The sequence below is a fragment of the Hyperoodon ampullatus genome (genome assembly GCF_949752795.1).
Source record: "Hyperoodon ampullatus genome assembly, chromosome: 13".
In the NCBI taxonomy this organism is placed as follows: domain Eukaryota; kingdom Metazoa; phylum Chordata; class Mammalia; order Artiodactyla; family Ziphiidae; genus Hyperoodon; species Hyperoodon ampullatus.
This window is the reverse complement of record NC_136926.1, coordinates 6341623-6361939: the sequence shown is the minus strand read 5'-3', so window position 1 is coordinate 6361939 and position 20317 is coordinate 6341623. Positions and strand designations below refer to the sequence as shown.

Genomic DNA, 20317 nt, shown 5'->3' with positions numbered 1-20317 from the left:
CCCAATCTGCTCCCCCCAAGATGTGACAATCACAAATGTCCCTAGACATTGCCCAGTGTCCCCTGGGAGGCAAAATTGCCCCCGATCAAGAAACAGTGCCTTAGAGGGAGTGAGCTCCCTGTTGGGGGTTGTATTCAGGCAGAGAGAAGATAGCCACGTGGGGTAGTGTCCTGCCTTGGGTGACTTCCACAAACACGAGCCGGGGGTCAGAATATGAATCTGGAGTCAGACTGCTGGAGGGCAAACAGCAGCTTTACCAACAAGTTGCTGTGTGACTTTTGTCAAGTCACTTTGCCTCTCTGAGCCTCAGCCTGTACATCTACAAAACGGAGACAATCTCTGTATACGATTCTCAAAGGCACCCGTCACAGACGAGCTGTCCCCAGATCAAGACGTCTCTCTTCTCTTTCTACGATTCCAAGAGCTGACTGAGAGATGCAGCTCCAACTGCGTGCCAAGCCCTAGGCTGCTGCACTTTGAGTCTCCCCCTGGGAGCTTCTCTGCCAAGAAACATCCTTCTGTGGGGTAAGGGCAGCAACTGGCACCCCAGGCTTTCATCTCAGATCCTGGTCTGCAAGCAGGGGAAAAGCAAGACGCCCTGAATCCAGACCAGTTTCCTGAGACGTCTCAAAGCAGACGCCCTAGATAGGATCCCTTGGCCACACTTTAAAAGGCTTGTGCACAAACAGTGTAGAATAAATGGGCTTTAGTTTGGGTGACAGATAATCCAGGGGCGGGAAGCCACCTCTCTCATCAGGAGAGCACACGGCAGGGGAGCCGGCAACATCCCATCAGGAAAGGCTCCTCCAGGGCCAGCTGATAGAAGCCCACCCACTGTAGGTCTGCGTGTGTATGAGTTTGTATATGTGTGTGTATCCGTGTGTTCCTGAGTTCGTGTGTGTGTGTGTGTGTGTCCCATGACCGGATTTCATCACCTGGGAGTGAGACTGTGGGGAAGTCTGACCCTCACACATCTGGCAGCTGCCAGAAACAGTCGCCAAGGCTGTGAGTGACCCACATGGCTTGGGTCAGGGCCACCTGAAACTGGAGGCCGATGGATGCCCAGGAGCCTTTAATCCCTAACACCTCTGTGAGGATGACTCAGCAAGAGACACTTTTAACAAAGGGAAAACTGCGTCAGGGAGCGTCGATCCCCTGCCTGTGTCAGCATGCAGTGGGGCTGGGACTTGAGTGTCTGCGGCCCGGCTTTGGCCCCAGGTACCTGCGCAGCTGCCTTCCAAAGCTCATGATTTCAAAGCCAACAGGTTTTAGAGAAACATGAAGCATCAGGGCCTCTCCTCTGTGGTGTGACCTGAGGCCCCTGGAGCCAAAGACACCTTCCTATGGGAGCCTGTGGCCTGAAGTTTCACCATTCACGTGCGTGTGTGTGTGTTGGGGGGAGGGGTTGTGCGTGCGTGCGCGTGTGTGTGTGTGTGTGTGTGTGTGTGTGTGTGTCTGTCCAGGCTCCCCTTCCTCTGGGACAGCTGGCACAAAACGCTGGGTCCCCTGCTTACTGGCTACATGACCTTGGGTTTAATCTCTGGGCTTCGGTCTTCTCATCTGTAAAATGGGCTGACCTGGAGTCTGTGCTAATGTGAACCATCTTGTCTGGAGCGGGTGGAAGGGAAGGAAAGGAAAGCCCTAGGAGCTAAGGACCCCAGGAAGTGGGGGGGACCGCCCTCTGTGGTCCACCAGCCAGGGAGGAAGGAGAGGGTTAAACAGGCCCTGTGTACACTAGGAGCCCCGAGCTCAGTCCTGCACCCCCAGTCCTGACCCCGGAGGGCCAGAGTGGCCCCTCTGCAAACCCTTGCACGGGGCAGATGTCATCAGCCGATCCCACACTCCTTTCTGCGGAGCTGGATGTGGCCAGGATGCCAACTCCAGCCGTCAGCCTGTCAGCACCACGAGGTCGAGGCTGGCACCAGAGGAAACCTCTGTTATCCAGGACTGAAGTCACAGAAGCGAGGGTTAGGGCAGCACAGGGGGAGCCCCAGTGGTGTGGGCGGGCTCAGCTGAGCTGCGGGAGCGTCTGTCCACTCACCGCCCTGAGGCGGGGCATGTGCAGACTCCCTCACTGGCCCCCAAAACTTCGCTGACCCGAACGCCTCCTGCTCGCTGCTCCAGGCACCACGGACACTTGCTGGTCCTGGCGCACACCAGGGACCCTCCACCTCTCCGCCTTTGTGCATGCTGTTCCCTGGGCTCGGAATGCCGATCCCTGAGATTCCCGCAGGGCTCACACCTCCGAGAGGTCTCCCCGGCTCACCTGTCTCTGCGGCCTCAGCCATTCTCAATCGCAGTGTTTCACTCAACACAAAGCACTGGCTCCTCTGAAACCACCTGCTCCGTTTTTACCTGTCTGCTTCCTTCTGCTACCCTCCCAGCTCCTTGGGGCCCTTGAGTTTTGTGTTCTGCTCAGCACCTAAAATGCCTGGCTCCCAGGCTCACGGAGTGAGTGGGCACCCCACCTACTGAGGCAGATGCTGAGCAGAGATGCTGGGCGGACTGGGTGGGTTGCCCACTGTTTTGTCCACAGGCAGGGCCACGTCCGGAGACACTGCCTGCTAGTGCCACCCTGGCCCCTCATGCCACGGCCCCAGGACACCTACATGGGTGATGGAGCCGCGGTACGTGATGGGGCTCTCGGAAGGCACCCGCGTGCTGGGGATGCCCTTGGTGATGCTTCCTCCTGGAACCGAGCCCAGAGACGTCCCTGGAAGACATGAGACACGGGCTGAAGGGGTGTCTGCAGCCCCTCTCCAGGCCCCAGTCCCAGAGCCACCCAGACCTGCAAGTCCCCCCCACCTCCAGTGTCTCGAGGCAGAGGGTCCCCCTGCCCCTAAATGGCGAAGCAGACAGCCGCGAAGAGAGGCTGCTGGACCCTCTGGGAGCTGAAGCTTCTTAGCAGGTTTTGGATAAAGGGTCCCATTCCTGCCTCGACCCTCCCAGGGACGGAGGGGCAGCCGCCGGGGGTGAGCCTAGCTCGCACGCGCTCACCTCTCAGCACGGACGTCTCCTGAGCCGCGGGCACCCCCAGGCTCTCCGGTGGCCCAGCCTGGCCCCGTGGGGACAGCTGTTCCTGCTTCACTCCACTGAAGGGCGCTGGAGAGGGGCGAGAGCGGTGAGCCCAGCCTCTGGGCGGGGATTCAGAAGGATGGCCGCCTCCCTGCCCTGTCCAGGGGCTCAGGGACCGCCCCGCCACGCTCGGGCCAGAGTCCCTTAGGGTGAACTGCCTCCCTCAAGCCCCCACACAAACAGCCTGGGCCATCAAGGTTGGGGGGCCCTAGATCCTTACCCAGCTTCTTGGGGTCCATGGTGAGAGGCAGCCCCATGGTGATGGGGCCCACGGGGGCCTTGGCATGCTCTGAGTACGGGACGTGGAGCTGCACAGACATGCCCTGTGGGAGCAGAGGTCGTGGGGTCGCAGAGATCGTGGGGTCGCAGAGGTCGTGGGGTCGCGGAGGCCACAACCAGGGCCTCGACCCGCTTTTACGAGGGCCCAAGAGGAGGGGAACCTCAGGATCACACACGGGTCCGAGAGGCTGGGGCCTGAGTTCCGGCCCTGCCGCCCCCCCTGAGCAACTGTGAACGAGTCACTGCCTCTCCTGAGCCTCAGGGCCCTCACCCGTGTGGCGGTCATCGTGACCTGGTTTAAAGGAGATGGTGCCCACAAGCGTCTGAGCGAAGCACATGCCTTGCCCCCGCCCTGCGCCACACGGGGGCAGGTCAGAGAGGTGAAGGAGCAGGTGGACCGAGGCTCACCACGTGCCAGGGCTGTGTGTCTAGTGCCTGCGATTTTCTGTTTCACAGAAGGGAAGCTGAGGCACAGAGAGGTTAAGTAACTTGCCAAAGGCCACACAGTCTGATCGCAGAGCCCGTGCTCTTGAATGCCCCATGGAGGGACCTCCCAAGGTCCTGATGCCTGGGTCAGGCACAGCCAGCTCTGACCCAGCCCCTTGGGTGCCCGACCCCCACCCAGACACCACCAGTCCCAGTGATCACCCCCACCCCGACCTGACAGATGGAAAGACCAAAGCCCTGAAAGAGGAAGGGGCGTTCTCCGGGCACCAGGTTGCACAGGTGCTTCGGGGGGCCTGCCCCCCCACCTCACCTGGGAGATGGCACCCATTTGCCTCTCAAGGACGCTGGGGTGCTTGGTGGAGGAGATGAGGGGCGGCGGGTTGGAGATGGTGGGTGGGCGTGGTAGGACGGGCCGGGCGCTGTCATGGAGGCCCAGGGGCAGCGGGTGACCTGCAGGGCACGTATCTGTCCATCACAGGGCCCCAGGAGCGGTCAGAGGCAGAGCCCCCAGGCCACTCCCCACCTCGTCCCTGTCCTGCCCAGGGGGGTGCCCGTCCATACGTGCCCCCACTGCTCCTCTCGTCTCTGCCTGGTGGGCCGTCTGCATCCTTGGTTCAGGCACCACCACCCCAGGGGAGTCTCCCTCCAGGCCTCCCCCAACTCCCAGGCCCTGGCCCAAGCCCCTCAACTCTCCCCCAGACTCCTTAACTGGTCTCCCTGTTGCCCTTTTACTCTCCAACAGTCCACTCCTCTCACAGGAACCAAAGGGATCTTTTTGAAAAGTCTACTAGTTCACATCCTCCCCTGCTATGCGCCTTTATGGCTCCCCCCTGCTCCCCCAGGATAAGGCCTTAGCCTCTGACACCACTTTCAGGTTCACCTGACCTGGTGCTTATGGTCTCCCCAGGCTCACTGGGCACCAAGCGTCTACCATGGCAGCCTGAGTCAGTGTCTCAAGCTTCGCCTGCTCTTTCCTGCCTCCGGACCTTTGCACATGCTGTTCCCCCTGCCTGGCATGCCTTTCCCTGTTCTTCTCCTGGCTCTTTTGGCCCACTCATCCTGCAGGATCAGCTCCGCTTAGGACGGCCTTTGCTGACATCACAGTCCTTACTGGCCCCTGGCTATGCCCCTTTGATTGCTGGCAGGGCCTGGCAGGGCCTGGCAGGGCTGGAGAACCCAGGAAGGACCTCGAAGCCAGCCTGACTATATTTGTAAATCAAAGCAGGCCCCTCCCTCCTCACACTTTTCTCTCCACCTGCCCGGTGCCCACCTCCAAGTCCCTGGTGGAAGACAGAGCTCCCACCCTCAGCCTGCCCCTCACCGGCTCACGCACCTCCTAGGGCTCCCCAGCACCAGGGGCTTCCACTGCAATCCTGTAGATTTCTCACATCTCAGCGGAGCCCCCTTCCCCTTTACTGACCAGACCATCCCTCCCGCCAGGACCCTAAGATCCTTCTGCATGCAGTTCCGAGTCAGTGCACACAGTCGGCGCCCAATGATTGCGCGCTGGCTGACCCGGCAAGGAGACCAGGCTCGGGTGAACTACTCACCAGGCGGGGCGTAGGAGAAGGCCAAGGGGTCAGGGGCGTGCGGAGAGGCCTTGATCACCTCGCGAGGGGGCACAGGAAAGGGCAGGCCTGACGTCCAACACGAGGGATCCGTAGGCAGCTTCTGGCCCTCAGCCGCAAAGGCTGGGAAGAACACGGGGTTCTCTGCTGAGGGGCAAGGCAGGGCAGTCAGCCACGCTCGGCCAGCCCTCAGGCCCCCAGCCCTGGCTGCCCTGCTCAAACAAGACCCCCTGTGCCTTGCAGCGCCGGCCTCGGCCAGGGGAAGGTCCTGGCCAACAGTGATGGAGCCCCCCAAGTCTGCAGACCGGGCACCACGCTGACTCCTGTGATGTCCTGTCAAGCACGGCTGTGCCTCAGGCTTGGGCTGGGCTTCTCAGCGGCCCCTGATTCCAGCGCTGGAATCCCACAGGCACTTGCCCGGCACCGGGTCAGCAAGGGGCCTGGACAAACTTCCAAACCAGGGGGCGGCAGATGGTGGCATGGGGCCTGCCCACCACCCGATTCTGTGTGTACACTTGTGCTGGAACGTGGTCACATCCACACGTTTATTTATCATCTGCGGCAGAGCTGAGGAGTTGTGACAGAGACCGTCTGTCTGGCCCACAAAGCCTAAAATATTTACTATCTGGCCCTTTCCAGAAGAGGCTTGCTGACCTCTTCAGATGACGAAGGCAGTCAGAACAGTTTGCCATGATCCGCGTATGTGTGCTCCCGCCAGCACGGCTACGGCCCGGATGCCCGGGATGATGAGGATTATCCCCAATTTGCAGATGGGAACACGGAGGCTCGGAGAGGTGAAGTCACCTGGTCAAAGGCCCACAGCCAGCAAGGGGAGCTCTGAGCCCAGGTAGATGGGCTACAGGCTGTAACCTTCACCTTTGCCACACACACACTGATCACAGGAAGAGGAGCAACGATTGGCCCTGGATTCTCAGGCCTGGGGACAGCCCGCAGACATGGCCAAAGGCCAGGCCGTCTTCACGGTGTTCTCCCGCTGGCCACTCACTCTGCTGAAATCGGTCCTAAGCGCCAAACCTCTTCCTTGAGAATTGGTGTCAGGCTGGAGGACCGATGGTGGCGAGGGCGGGGTACGGGGTGGGGGGGCGGGGAAGGAGTAGCCAGCTGATAACGACTGGGGAATGCCGGGCCTGGGATGGGAACGGCAGGCAGGTGTCGTCCCTCGGGCCACCTCCAGGTGACAGAGGGAGGCTCTGAAGACCCAGCGAGGCGAGCAGGAGGGCACTGAGAGCCACCTGCTGTGGGCACGGCAAGGGGGGTGGAGGCGTGCGTGCTGCACACCCCCCGCTTCTCTCCTGGGAGACTAAGCTCCCCACCGGGCCTGTGCGCCTGCTGACGTGGGGAGCCCGCAGGAGGGGCCGCAGATGCGGGGAGTAACCCGGGGTGGGGATTCTCATGCTCAACCAACCCCCAGTGGAGGCGCCCCACCCACACCCATCCAGGGCCTGCACCGGGCCTGGAAATTCCACGCACACCCTGGACCTCGCTCGTCCAGCCACCCGACCGCGCGCGTGCCTGGGCTGCTCTCTCCAGCTCAGCTCCAGCTGCCGTGGGAGGGGGCAGGGGCGGGGGGTGGCCTCCGGTGCTGGAAGGGAAATCTGGGGCCGGGCCAGGATGGGCCGGCGGCCGAGAGCTTGGAGAGACAACCTGTTCCTCCAGCTGGGCCCAGGGAGCCCGAGGGATGGGCTGGCGGAGCAGCTCCAGGCAGGAGCCGGGCGGCGGGGGAGGCTCCTGAGAGACCAGAGAGGTCGGTCGGGCTGGGTGTCAAGTTCATGCATGTGCCTACGGGTGCTAGCTGCAAGGCAGGCCTTGGTGCCTGTCGCCAGGTGCCCCGTCTCCTGTGCGGAGCGATTCCAGGAAACGGCGCAGCCCTCCGCCGTGCCAACGGGCCGAATGCCAGACTCAGAAAGCACAGGTGGTGGCTCACCTTCTCCCAGGACAGGGCCTGTGACCCATCCCAGCGGGCCCTGCCTGGCCCTGTGTGGTGTCCAGCCACCCAAGTATGGCCCAGCCCGGCTCAGAAGATCTGGCGCCGGCCAAGGCTGTTTGGGCCCGTGACACTGCCACGCAGCTATCCGCCCTGGGCTGGTGCCCCAGCCCTGGAATGTCCTTCCAGAGCCAGACCCCACGTCTCACACTACACTCTCGTCCAGCGAACCCCAGCCCCACCACGGGGAGTCCCGGTCCCAGCGTGGGTGGCTGGCAGGGTCCCAGGAAGAGGCAGACGTTCTGCTTTCAACCCCACACTCGGGTTCATCAGGAGGTCCCACTGTTTGCCTTTGAAACAAAGTCCCAGTGCCCCCCTTCATGGTCACCCGCACAGTCCAGGCTGCCACCATGGCCTCTTGCATCTGCCCACAACTCCCTGCCGCCCTTTCTCCTCAACAATGGCCAGAGAGGCGGAGAGAGAAGAGATCTTTCTAAAATAAAAATCAGATTGCCTGACCTCTCCCCAGTCCCCTACACACACACACACACACACACACACACACACACACACCTTAAAATTCCTCCAGCGAAGGCTTTTTCTGCACCCAAGACAAAATCCCACAGTGCCATGGTCTACGAGGCCCTACACAATCTGGTCCCCATCTCCCTGTCCCACCTCCTATCCTACCCCCTCCCCAGCCACCACGACCTCCCGGCAGCTCCGCCAACACATCAAGCTTGTTCCCACCCCAGGGCCTTTGCACGTGCTGTTCCCTATGCCTGAACGCCCTTCCCCCGATCTTCCCACGACTGCCTTCTCCTCTTCATGGAGACCCTTCCCTGAGCCCCTCATCACTCATTCTGTTTTGTCTCTTTCCCTGCATGAACCAGCCTAAGGTCATCTTGCTTCCTTACGTGTCCCCCTGTTTAACGTCCTCTTGCAAAAGCAGCGGCTCCTCGGAGCAGGGATTTCATCCTGCTCACTGCCAAACCCCCACTGCCTGGCATGGTGCTTGGCGATCGTGGTTGTCCAACCAATGTCCTGGCCCCGTGGCCACAAGCTGGCCTGTGTGCCAGCCAGGATGCACGCCCGCCCGTGTGGGTGGCATCCGAGACTTCCTGCAGCAGGTGAAGGCGGCAGGCAGGGCGGGCTGATCAGCGGGGGCGTGTCTGGCAGGCCCTGTCACTTGTGAGGTGTGGCACTGGCCTGCTTCAGGGACAGCCCTGCTCTCTGTCGTCCGGCACACAGCACCGCCCTCAGGGAGGCCCATGGCCGAGGGCCGCCCGGCTTTCTAGAGAAGGCGGGACGTCGTACCAGAGGCTGCCGGGGGTGGGGACGCAGGTGGCCCTGGCTGCCCACACCTGTCCCTGGGCTGCGTCGGTCACGGAGGATGGCCTGGGGCCCTGCTGCCCTCAGACCCCTAGAGCAGCCCGCAGGAGCCTGGGCTAGCCCAGCGTGGGGGGAGCCCCTGGGGGGGTCAGCCCCCAGTGCCTGAGACGTGCCAGGCTGGTCTGGGTCGGGTGTCCCTTTGGGACACAGGCTTGAGACTTCTTGGGCCCGGTCGGGGGCGCTGGGGCAGAGAACGAGAAACCATGCCCCACCTGCCTCCAGACCTTGAGCTTCACGTGGTGACAGCAAAGCCCGCCCCGGGCAGTTGCTGCAACACAGCTGCTCGGGGAATCACCCCACTGGCTCCCCAGTGAACCCAGTGACCTCGGCCTGGAATAAGGTCAGGGTGAAAGCTGGAGGGGGAAGTGCTTCCTGCCCAGGCCTCAGAGTTGCTGCCAGCCGGTGCTGAACCTCGTGGTTCTAGAAGCTCACGTGTGGACTGAATCACGGGGAACCAGAAACTGAGCCATAGACATGTTTTCGTACATGCACAGTGCTTTTGAAAATTTTGAGAAGTTGCCAATGTCGAGAAATTCGAAGGTTTCACGTGAAAAGATGGATTAGTAGCTTCTCTGGAAGAACCACCCCAGGCCTGTACTGCTGGTGACTCTCGGCTGAGGCCAATATGCACCCACTTTAGAAAGAACAGAAGTCTCCAACTGCCCCAGTGCCCACCCCCCCACTGCCTCACCCCACCATGTTTCACTCATTTACTTGGCCTGTCGGGCCCCTGCGGCCTTGGAGTCTGCAGGAGCTGCTCTGCACACGCAAAGGCCCCTTACGCCCACCCACCTGCCCCCTCTCCCCCATACTCCCTGGGCCACTGGCACACACTTACCCTCCTTCTCAGCAGGAGGCACAGGGCTCCTGCTTTTGCCTCGAGGGCTGCTGCTGGGCTGCTGGGGGCTGTCGCTCTCCGGTTGCACGTGCTGCGGTGGCGGAGGAACAGGGGGCGCCGCGTCCTCCCGGGTGGGCTCGTGGGCTTTGGTGACCTGCTGAGGGAAGCCGGGAGGACTGAGCATCTTCACAGCCCGTCCGTCCATAGGTCACAGAGATCAGGGAAAGCCCTCCAGGCCCCCTGCGTGGGACCAGCCTGGAAACTGAGGCCCAGGGGGAGGCCGCGACGTGCCCAAGGGCACGCGGCTTGAGGGCCAGGAGGGTAGGGCTTTGCGCAGAGTGTAGGGGGTGTGTCCGCCCATCCCGGCTGCCCGGCCGTGGATGGGGGAGCCCCCGTTACCCTCCCCACCAGCCCCTTCGCCCTTCCCCAAATTGCTCCGGGTCTCGGAGGGATCGGGGCTGACCAGTGGGACTGGGCCCGGCCTCGGGGAGTGGGCAGCGCGGCTTGGCGCACCTTGTGCCCCTCACTGGGAAAGCCCTGGTCAGCTCAGAGCCTTTCAGCCCAGAGCCCCCAGCTGCGTTTGAAGGCCCGGCCCACCTCCCCGGAGACGGACGGCTTTGGCCACAACTGAGCCATCCCGAGTAAGGGGCACCTCTGGGGGTCCTCCTGCTGGGCCTGGGAAGGAATCTTCCAGCTCCCTCCTTCCCCCAGCGAAGGGCCTCTCGGTAACTGTGGGCGCCGCCCTCCGCTCCGAGGAGCTGTGAGAGCGGGCTGGGGGAGCTCACTGCGAGGCCTGGGCGCCTCTGGAGAACCGTCGGCGGGCGGGGTGGGGAGAGAGGCCAGGGCGGACACCTCGCCAATCCCCCAGCCTCCCCGCCTGTCTCCACGGGGCTTTGCCCAGGGAATGGGAGACGCGGGCAGAGCCAGGCTGTGCAGGTGCCGGGGCCCCGCCTGCCCGGCCAGATCTACCGTCCCCCCAACAGGAGGTGGAGGTCGCAGGGGCCCGGGACTCACAATCGGGGGGATGGCGGCCGCACGCTGCTTCAGCTGCTTCAGGTCCAGCGGCTTCTGGGGCGAGGCGTTGGTCCTGGCGTCGCTGGTCGCGGTGAGGAGGCTAGGCCGTGGCGACAGGAGCCTGCGGGGGAGACCAGCGTCAGGCCCACGGGCTCCCGGCCTCCTGGCTCCAGCCTGGATGACGGGGCCGGAGGGGCTGCCAGAGAGAGGCGAAGGTCCAGGATCACGGGGCCCAGGAGACCTGGGGTCACGGTGGGGTCTCCTCCCTCCCTCCCTCCTCTGGTCCATGCAGGCCTCACAAGGGGCCAAGACCCCTCCCACCCCAGTCCACAGGCCCAGCCAGGATCAAACACTCCTGAGACAGCCGAAGGCAAGGAAAGCCCCAGAGAAACCCACACTCAGGGCCCACACCACGCTCGGCCCTTTGGAAGCTGCCAGAAAGGCCAAGAATCAACCAGCTTAAGGCTTGGGGAGCTTGGGAGGTTCAGAGGGACTCTCCGTCACCCAAATAGGAGAGGCTCAGGTGCCGGGGTAGGGCCTGGGGCGTGGTGCTGAGAGGACCTTGCTTATTGGAGACCAGGATCGGGGAGCCCCCCACTCAGCCCAAATGCAACCTGAGATGCTGGGAATCTTGCCTGCACACCGTTTGCTGAGGCGCTAAAGCGGGCGGGTACAGGCTCTGCATGGAGGGGCTGGTCAGCGTGTACACGGCCCGCCCAGCAGCCCTAAGTGGGGCTGTGGTGTTGAGCAGGGCCTGCAGGTGCCTCGTCCTCTAAAGCAAGGTCACGTCTGTCTGCTGCTGACATGCGCAATGGGGCAGCACACCTGCGCGTGGTGTGTGTGTCGGGGGGGGGCGCGGAGTGGGGGGGCTGAAACACGGTGGGATGCCAGCGACAGGGTCACCCCAGTGTAGAGGTGCAGTGTCTGGGACACCGGAGCAGAGCCTGCCCTGGGGTGTGGCTCCAGAGCTGCTCACGGGTGTTGCCCCCTTCAGGAAGTCTTCAGGGATTTCCAGAGCTCGCCAGCACTGACCACAGTGCCCCGCCACAATCCCCGTCTGCCTCCCCAGCTGGCACGAGGGTCTCTAGGGCAGGAGCTGGGTCTGCTGCAGCCTCAGAAGCCCTCACCCACCCACCGGGGCTGCCTGGCTCCGGCCCAGCCCTCGGTTCCCTCCTGTGACCCACACTTGCTGAATACACAGCAGGCCTGGTGTTGTGCTTGGGGTGTGTGGTTGGAGACCCAGAATCCAATGTCTGCTTGCAGGGCGCCAGAGCCGGCTAGATGATCAAATGGTACACACAAAGGCATCGGCTGTGGGCTGGATTCAGCCAGAGGGCAAAACGAAGGCCAGGTCCCCAAAGCCAGAGGGTCCTGTTGGTACAGCCCTTAGTGTGTACTGTGACCATCCTGGCTGATGCCACATGCAGACTGTAAGCACAGCCACTGCCTTCCAGGTAAGATCCATGACCACCAGGATGTAGCTCACGCCACCCAGTGCTGGCTGCCGGACGCCCAGCAAAGAGCAGAACACGGCTGCTTCCCGCAGATGGAGGACAGACGGGTGAGGTGCAGCTGCGGCGCCCGCTGCTCTCTGCAGTGAGACCATGGCCTGTGACCGGGACCACAGCCTGTGACAAGCCAGTCCCGGGGGCGCTAACCCCCTGGCCGCATCTGCCACACACTCAGCTGAGCGGAGTCAGTCTCGGCGACGCCCACTGGCGCTGCCCATGGCGTACAGGGCGCAGAGCTTGGCCTGACTTCTCCGTGCTCAGCTGGTCTCCACGGTCCTCCCAACCCGGCTCACCCTCCCTGCCGTCCTCACCTCTCTCGACCTCTCCAGATCCTGCTCACGCTCCGAGGACCACCCGAGGCCTCTCCTGCTGTGGCTGCCCGTCCTTGCTCCCCTGGACTCAGGCCCAGCCCCGTTTTGCCCACCACCCTCGGGCCAAGGCACCCTGACCAGGTCTGAGAACTGATGTTATCACCTGTCCTGCATTCCCCACCTGCAGCTTCAACCGTCACCAAACACTGCCCCACACGCCCGTCGCCACTCATTATCAATGTCCATTTAAACCAACTTGCATTTGTAGACTTAAATTTAAAATGAATATACTGCAGCCACTTTGGAAAATACTCTGGCAGTTCCTCAGAAGGTGAAACAGAGTCACCATAGGATCCGGCAATTCTACTGCTGGGCATATACGGAAGAGAATGAAAACACACATCCACACAAACACTCGTTCACACAAGATCACAGCAGCCACTATCCACAAGAGCCAAAAGGTGGAAACAACCCAAGTGGCCAAAAACAGATGAATGGATAAACAAAATGTGATAAATATATATACAACGGAATATTATTCAGCCATAAATGAATGAAGTGCTGACACAGGCTACAACATGGATGAACCTCAGAAACATGACGCTGAGTGCAAGAAGCCAGTTGCAAAAGGCCACATACGGCATGTTTCCATTTATATGAAATTCCCAGAAGAGGCAAATCCATAGACACAGACAGAGAAGAGAGATTAGCGGACCAGGGGCTGGAGGTGGGGGATGAGGAATGACTGCTAATGGTCTGGGGTTTCTTTTTGGGGCAGTGAAAATGTTCTGGAATTCAACAGTGGTGATGATTACACAACTCTGTGAATGTACTAAAAACCACTGAACTGTACACTTCAATGGCTGAATTGTATGGTTTGTGAATTATGTCTCAATAAAGCTGTTACAGGGAAAAGATAAAGGATATACTATTTGCCAGCCATGAAATCAAGGGTTTGTTATATGAACTGTACTGTTTCTACAAATAATAAAGTAATAATGTTATACTATTATTTGCTGTATAAATTACTCTAAAATGCAGATTTTAAAGTTAAAATATAAACTTTTATATTTTTGTAAATATAATTTTATAGGGACACAAAATATGCTTTTATCATACATATAAAATCAGCAAAGTGTCTGTGTCTCACTCTGATTGTCAGTGAACTAGGACCTCCGACTCAGACCTGTGTCCTGCCTCGGTTTCCCGGTGGCTTCTCGTCCAGGCAGGGGGCAGTCAGATTGGGGGGGGCAGGGGTCGCCCCTCGAATGCTCTCAGCAGGCACCAGCTGCAGGGGGGGGCGACGAGCACAGAGGTCCAGACCCCTCAGGATTTCCTGAGGCCCCCCTAACCCTCACGCAGCAAGGCAGGAGCTCAGTGGGGACTGCGGCCATGGGCACAGCACTTCACAGTTGACGAGATGACAGCCTGACAGCTCACAGTAAAGAGGGCAGCATCCGGGGCTTCCCTGGTGGCGCAGTGGTTGAGAGCCCGCCTGCCGATGCAGGGGACGCGGGTTGGTGCCCCGGTCCGGGAAGATCCCACATGCCGCGGAGCAGCTGGGCCCGTGAGCCATGGCCGCTGAGCCTGCGCGTCCGGAGCCTGTGCTCCGCAACGGGAGAGGCCACAGCAGTGAGAGGCCCGCGTACCACAAAAAAAAAAAAAAGAGGGCGGCATCCAAGAACAAGGGTCTGGATTCAGATCCTCAACAAGCCCAAGGGTCCTGAGCTCCCCCCACCGGGGAGCGGGAAGATGCCTGGTGCTCACGTGGCCCCCAACCCCCCTCATCCCACATCCACGGTGGGCGAGCAGCACCTCCAGGGGCCCTCCCCGTGGCAGCGCCCTCCCGCTGTTCTCTTTCCTTTGTTTTCTTGGAAGACAGGGCTTTTATTTTCCTCCCTGGAGGCCTGGGCAGGGTAGGGGCTCTCGGAGCCTGGCACTGTGCACATGACCCGGGACAGGCGGGGGAAGCCAGCAACTTGGCTGAGAGCAGCCAGGGTCCCGCCCCCGACCCCGTATTCAGGGCTCTGGCTCCCAGTTCAAATCCTACCTTTGGCCGTATGACTTAACCAGCTGTGCCTCACTCAGTTTCCCCTCATCTGTAAAATGGGTACGAGAACAGCCGCTCCCTCCGAGGACTGTCCTGTGGGTGGAACATGGGAAGCCCCGAGAACAGCGCCTGGCGCTGAGCGGCTCGGGCACCTTCCCATTTCCTGTGGTTTTTCTTCCCACCCTGGAAGACCAGGGCTGGGGGAGGCGGAGGGGCCGCAGGGCACTCTGGGTCCTGCAGCAGCATGCCCCCTCTCTGCTGAGCCCCCCTTCCCCCGCTTTCTCATTATCACTGGGCTGGGATAGGTGGGACTGTGAACAGTGTCCACACAGACGAAGTCATGTTACTCCCCTGCGCTCCCAGGATAAAACTGCACTCCTTACCTCGACCCCTGGGGCCCTGTGGAGCCAGGTCGGGCCGGGTCCCTGCCCACCTCTGTGACCTCCTCTCCTGCCTTCCCCTCTTCCCTTCGCTTGCTCCGCACTCAGCCACAGGCCCCTTTGCTGTCTACTGAACATAAGCTCATGTGGCCACAGGACCTTTGAACTGGCTGTTCCCACTGCTGGCTTTTTCCCTCCACGTCTCACACTACGTGTTCTGATCATCCTTCAATGCCGCCTCCTCAGACAGGCCTCCCCGACTGCCCCTCCCCCTCCCCCACCCCCAATCTCTCCATCACCCACTTATCACACGAGCATTCCCTTTATTCCATTACTGTTCCAGTTCCGTACTGGTCGCTCTCACTAAAATGTAAGCTCCCTGGAGCCAGGACCTCATCTGTCCTGTTCCCGGCACCCCTTGAGCCCAAAATGGCGCCTGGCACACACTGGTGCCCAGTTAATCATTTATGGATTAAAGAAGTAAAGGAGAAATTGCTGTTACATTCTTTCAAAGTTGCAGGGGCTCAGCAGAAGAAGCCGCATTCCAGCCTCCTCCTGGAGTGACCTTTGCGGGGAGCCTGAAGCAGTTCCAAAGTGCCAGGCTGGCTCATAACTCCATTATCCTGACAAGAAGCCCATAAGCCAGGATACCCACACCCATCTTATACGTGAAAACGCTGAGGCCCGGAGAAGGGACTTTCTGAAGGCCCAGCCCTGCCAGAAAGTGCCCAGGCACCTTCTCTGGGAAGTGGAACAGGCGGGGGCAGGCAAGCTCAAGGCTCTGCAATCGAAGCCAGTATCTCCGGCTGTGGGCCAAGAAAACTCCCAGGTGGAGCTGCCTGGCAGAGAGGGAGGGAGAGGAAAAGCAGGATGTGATCTTCCCTCCCCAAGTCGTCCGGGCACGGGCCAGAACGAGATGCATCTTGTGTCTGCCCAGGGACGCCCAGTTCACTGCGCCGGGACTGCCAGGCGGGAGGGAGGGAGGGCCGTGGGCAGGAGGCCAGGACCGGGGGTCGCCTGGGGGCCCACCCATCCCGCCGGCCCTCCTGGGAGGCGCTGGCTGCCAGGGCGCACTCTGACGCATCTCGCCTGCGTCCTCCGGCGCCTGCCCGGCCCTGTGTGGCTGTGGCCGGGGAGGGAAGAGGTCAGGAGGCTGGCCTGAGTCCAGCCTCACCCTGGGGCCAGGGGACTGGCCTCGGTCACAGAGGGCGTGACAAACCAGGTGTCCTGACTCCCAGCCCAGGGCCCCTGCTCCCGAGGGATCGAATGCTGGCCGCTCAGGCAGGAAGAGCGGATGGAAGCCAGACCCAGCTCGGGGAGGGAAGGACACGTCCCTGGGCGGGGCTGGGGTGGGGAGCAGCTGAAAGTAGGCTGCGGGGCTTCAGGCCTGGCCCGAGAGGTGCGGGCGGGCTGTCGGGATCCAGGCCAACCCGCCGAGCTGTCCAGCCCGTCAGGCCATGTGCACCCAAAACACAGACTCCGGGAGGCCACTTATCAGCGTGGCTGTCCCATGAGCTCAGCACTCTTCCCACTAAGAGCAGAAACATGTGTTTCCATGACTCTGTCCCCGCGGCCAGCAGGAGCGGGGTGGGGAGCCGCCCGCCCTGACCCCATTACCCAGGCGCAAAGAGTGAGCCGAGCGGCCAGACCCTGGCCCAGGGCCCTCCCGGGCAGACCGAGCCGCCATGAGCACTGTTTTCCAAGCTGCGCCCTCTGAAACCTGTTGGCCAGGCCTTTGCTTATCAAAGGGCCACACAAGCGGGGTGAGGGTCCCGCCAGGGACCCCCGGATGCAGGAGGCAGAGGACGACGTGGCTCACCGGCTTTTGTGGACCATGTGGGGACCCAGACCAAGTCCTAGTTTCATACGAAACGTTCTAGAAGGTGCCGTTTTCGCATGCCCCGAGGTGGATCGTGGGGCAGAGGAAACGGCTCCTGGGGAACAGGTCGGGTTTGAAAGTCAGATTTTCCTCCCTCTCGTGCTGCCCAGAACTTTTCCGAGAGACGTGAGAGGAGAGAAAACAGACTGCACTGTTTTCAGTCAAAATAAAACTGGCCGGCCTGCCTCACCGAATTCTTCAAGCCGTCCCGACGTGAGCGGGAGCCGATCTCCACAGCTCTGCCCTCCGCTGCCCACGTTTGGCCCTAAGTGGGGTCTACGAGCTTGGCTTCTGGTCGGGGGTCTCGGGGACCCTCCGCGGGCAGAAGAGGGACCAGCAAGGATCCCGGAATCCGCCACTTTCCCCCGTGTCCACCGCCACCAGCCTCACCGGCCCCTGGGACACGGCCGCTGCCGCCTTCCAACCCGTATGTATCCCTGTGCCCCCGTGGCCCCCGTTAACCCCCCGCCCCCTCCCAACACACTGCTGCAGGTTTCAGAGCCTGAGACATACCCCAGCCCTCTCGGGCTCTCTCCCTCTGAGGACAAAACGCAGCCGCCCACCCAGCCAGAGGGGTCGCACGAGGCGGGCCGGTCTGCTGACCCTGCCTCTTCCCAAGCTGCTCCCCACAACCCCGCTCCACCACTCAGGGCCTGCATCACGCAGGCTCAGTCCCACCCCGGGGCTTTGGCACTTGCTGTTCCCACTGTGTTGAGGGGAGAATTGCGTCCCGCAAAATATGTTCAAGTCCAAACAGCCAAGTACCTGTGAACGTGAACTTCTTTGGAAACAGGCTCTTTGCAGATGTGACCAAGTTAAGATGAGGTCCTTAGGGTGGACCCTCATCCAGTGGACTGGTGTCCTTAGAGCAAAAGGGAGATTAGGGCACACAGACACACAGGGAGGGTGTCACGGGACCACGGAGCGACGCGTCTACGAGGCAAGGACTGCCGGCACCACCGAGGCAGGAAGCAGCCTTCACGAGGCGTGGCCCTGCCGATGCCCTGACTTGCGGGTGGTCCTCTGCGGCGGCGGCTCTGGATGCTAATCCACGCCGCCCAGCACGCTGTCCCCTGGCCCTCCCTGTGGCTCCTCCTTCCCCGTCCGGGCTCAGCTCAGAGGCCACCGCTGAGGGGGACCGAGCCCCCGACGCCGCCCTCTCCCACCACGGAGCTCCTGCGTCTGGACCGCTCAGCGGCGGCCTCCCCTCCCTCCGAGGGCAGGCGTGGAAGTGGCCTCGTGCGCTGCCGTCTCGGTATACAGGTGGCGATCAGTAAGCGTTTACGGAGGCAGACGACGAAGCCGCCGGCCGGCCCACTCACCTGTTCTTGTCGCCGCCCTCGGGCTCATCGACCTCGTCCGCACTGCAGGTGGCGCTGGAGTCGCTGTCCTGGGGGGCGCCCGAGCCCTTGGCCGCGGGGCCTTTGCTCCCAGAGCCGCCGCCCTCCTTCTTCTCCACCTTGGGCGCCCCCTCGGGTGTGGCCTCGGCTGCGGCCTCCGCGCCCCCCTTGACCTTGTCGGGCCCCTCCTCGGCGGCCTCCTCCTTGCACTCGCTCTTGACGGGCTCCGAGGGGGGCGCCTCGCCGGGCTCCTCGGTCTTGCCCACGTCGGCTGCCAGCTCTTGGGCCGCAGGGGGCTTCTGCTCCTCCCCCTCTTCGGCCGAGGGGGCGGCTGCGGCCTCTTCCTCCTTCTCCTCCTTGGGGACCACAGCAGGGGCCGCGGCAGGCGAGGCGGGTGCCGGCGGGGACGTGGGTGGGCAGGCGGCTTCGGGGGCCGGGGCGGGCTCGCTGGGGGCCGGGGCATCCTCAGGAGGCGGGCTGGGGGGCTCAGGAGGTGGCGCATCGGCGCCCGGGGTGGGCGGGGGCTTGGGCCCGCTCTGCGCGGTGTCCTTGGCGGCCTCGGTGCGGGGCGACGGGATGCTCTCGGTGTCGGAGCTGTTGTTGACAGTGGCTGTGCGGGGACAGTGAAGATGGAGTGAGCGGTGCCGGGGGCTCAGGGTGGAGGCAGGCCCGGCCCTCCCCACGGCCCCTTGACAGCCCCGACGGCACGCCCTGGCTCCAGGCAGGAGCTCAGGGCGCTGCGACCCCCATCGCTTGACACCACGTAGCCCTAAGGCTCCTACACGCCTGGGCAGCGCCCCCGCCGGCCCCTCCCAGTGCCCTGTCCTCCCCTGGCCGCCCTCTCCACCTGCTGACCCTGGATCCCAGCAACCTGTTAACTTCCAACCCCCCGGGTGGGCGGCCAGCACCCCACAGAGTCAGGCTGGGGGCGGCCAGGGCTGCAGGCCTTTGTTTTGGGGTCTCCTTGTTCTCATCTGGGCTGCAAGCCCTGGCTCTGCCCCGGCTGGTGGCCTGGCCGTGGTAACACCGGTGGCCTCCCAGCCTTGCTTTCCCCATCTGTAGGGTGGGGAGAACAGTTCCCACCCCACAGGGGCTGTGACAGCACAGGGTGACACCTGGTAACTGTTTGCTGTTGTATTATCACTGCTGTCATCATAACACGATGACATAAAATGGGGCCAGTGAGCTCGAAGGAGCCCACGGGGAAAGGGTCCACACCGACTGCATCCCCCAGCCATTCCCACAGGGCTGGTACACGGCAGGGGCACAATAAGTATCGATCAAATGACTGAACGTGTGTACAGGTGAAGGGGGAGGGGACCTCAGCTCCAGGCAGGCCTGACTCTCTGGGCTTAACAACCGCTCCTGTCACTTCTTGGGTTTCAATTTTCCCCATTTTCTACAAAATGGGGACATCTGAAACCCCCCTCCCTCCACACTTCCTGTTGGGGAAATCAAACTGGGCAAGCGTCGCAGGTGAACACACTAAGGAAAAATCAACCAAGCAGTCAAGCCGAGCACACTGATCTGCAGGAGTGAGCCCGGGAACAGCATGGGGAACAGACACTGCGCTGAGGAGCGGGGACAGAGGTGGCGGCAGCACAAATGGTGGTGCTCACAGGCAGAGGCGTGCTCACGGAGGTGGGGCCCCTCAGAGAGAAAAGGCCCCCTTGGGATGCCCCCCGCCCTGGTCAGGCCCTACCCCCGCCCCCGACGGCCAGCTGGCCACATTCGTACCTGGGCCACTGCATTCCCCTCTGGGTACCTCGTTCCCAGAGGCGTGTAAGGCTGGAAGGAAGTGAGAGAAGGGTTAGAAGTGAGGTGGCAAGAGCAGCAGGTGGGGTGGGAGGAGGTTCTGTGGCCAGGCAGGGCTGGGAAAGGGGCCCAGGGCCCAGCAGACAGCAGGAGGACCTACAGCCCTGTCCCAAGAGCCCTCACCGCTGAACACCCCTGGGTGCCCTTGGACAAGTCACTGGCTCCAGGGTCCTGGGGTGGGAGGTGCTGGCCTCAGAGGTGGGCAGGGCTGGCGGAGAGGCCTTTGGAGCTGCCCGGCCCTGTCTCACCCCTCAGACGCAGAGCCGGGTCAGCAGGGGTTGCTGGTGCCCTGCGCAAACGCTTCCTTCAGCTTTCACTGCCTCCAGACCCCTGGCCTCTCCCACTTTAAGGCCCAGAGCAAAGGCCATCCCTTCCAGAAATAATAATCCCAACAAGAGCAACACAGGGCTCGCTCGGTGGGCGCTGGGCTCCGGGCAAAGCTCTTCACACACACGACTCATCTCGCCCTCAAT

The 20317-nt window shown here is 62.1% G+C and overlaps 1 protein-coding gene across 4 annotated transcripts in view; it reads right to left on the bottom strand.

Annotated features, from left to right (window-relative positions):
- Positions 1–20317, bottom strand: part of NCOR2 (nuclear receptor corepressor 2) — a gene marked incomplete at its 5' end in the record, with an annotated part of 153266 nt that overhangs the window by 25103 nt on the left and 107846 nt on the right. For 2 of the 4 annotated variants that reach the window (XM_079718206.1, XM_079718208.1), the window contains 8 exons: positions 2610–2713; positions 2998–3102; positions 3296–3398; positions 4112–4251; positions 5352–5516; positions 9545–9701; positions 10559–10679; positions 18012–18639. In XM_079718206.1, coding sequence (XP_079574332.1) covers positions 2610–2713; positions 2998–3102; positions 3296–3398; positions 4112–4251; positions 5352–5516; positions 9545–9701; positions 10559–10679; positions 18012–18639 — 1523 coding nt within the window. Of the gene's footprint in view, positions 1–2609; positions 2714–2997; positions 3103–3295; positions 3399–4111; positions 4252–5351; positions 5517–9544; positions 9702–10558; positions 10680–18011; positions 18640–19766; positions 19818–20317 lie in introns of all 4 variants that reach the window. The other 2 variants (XM_079718205.1, XM_079718207.1) reach the window with 2 other exon arrangements.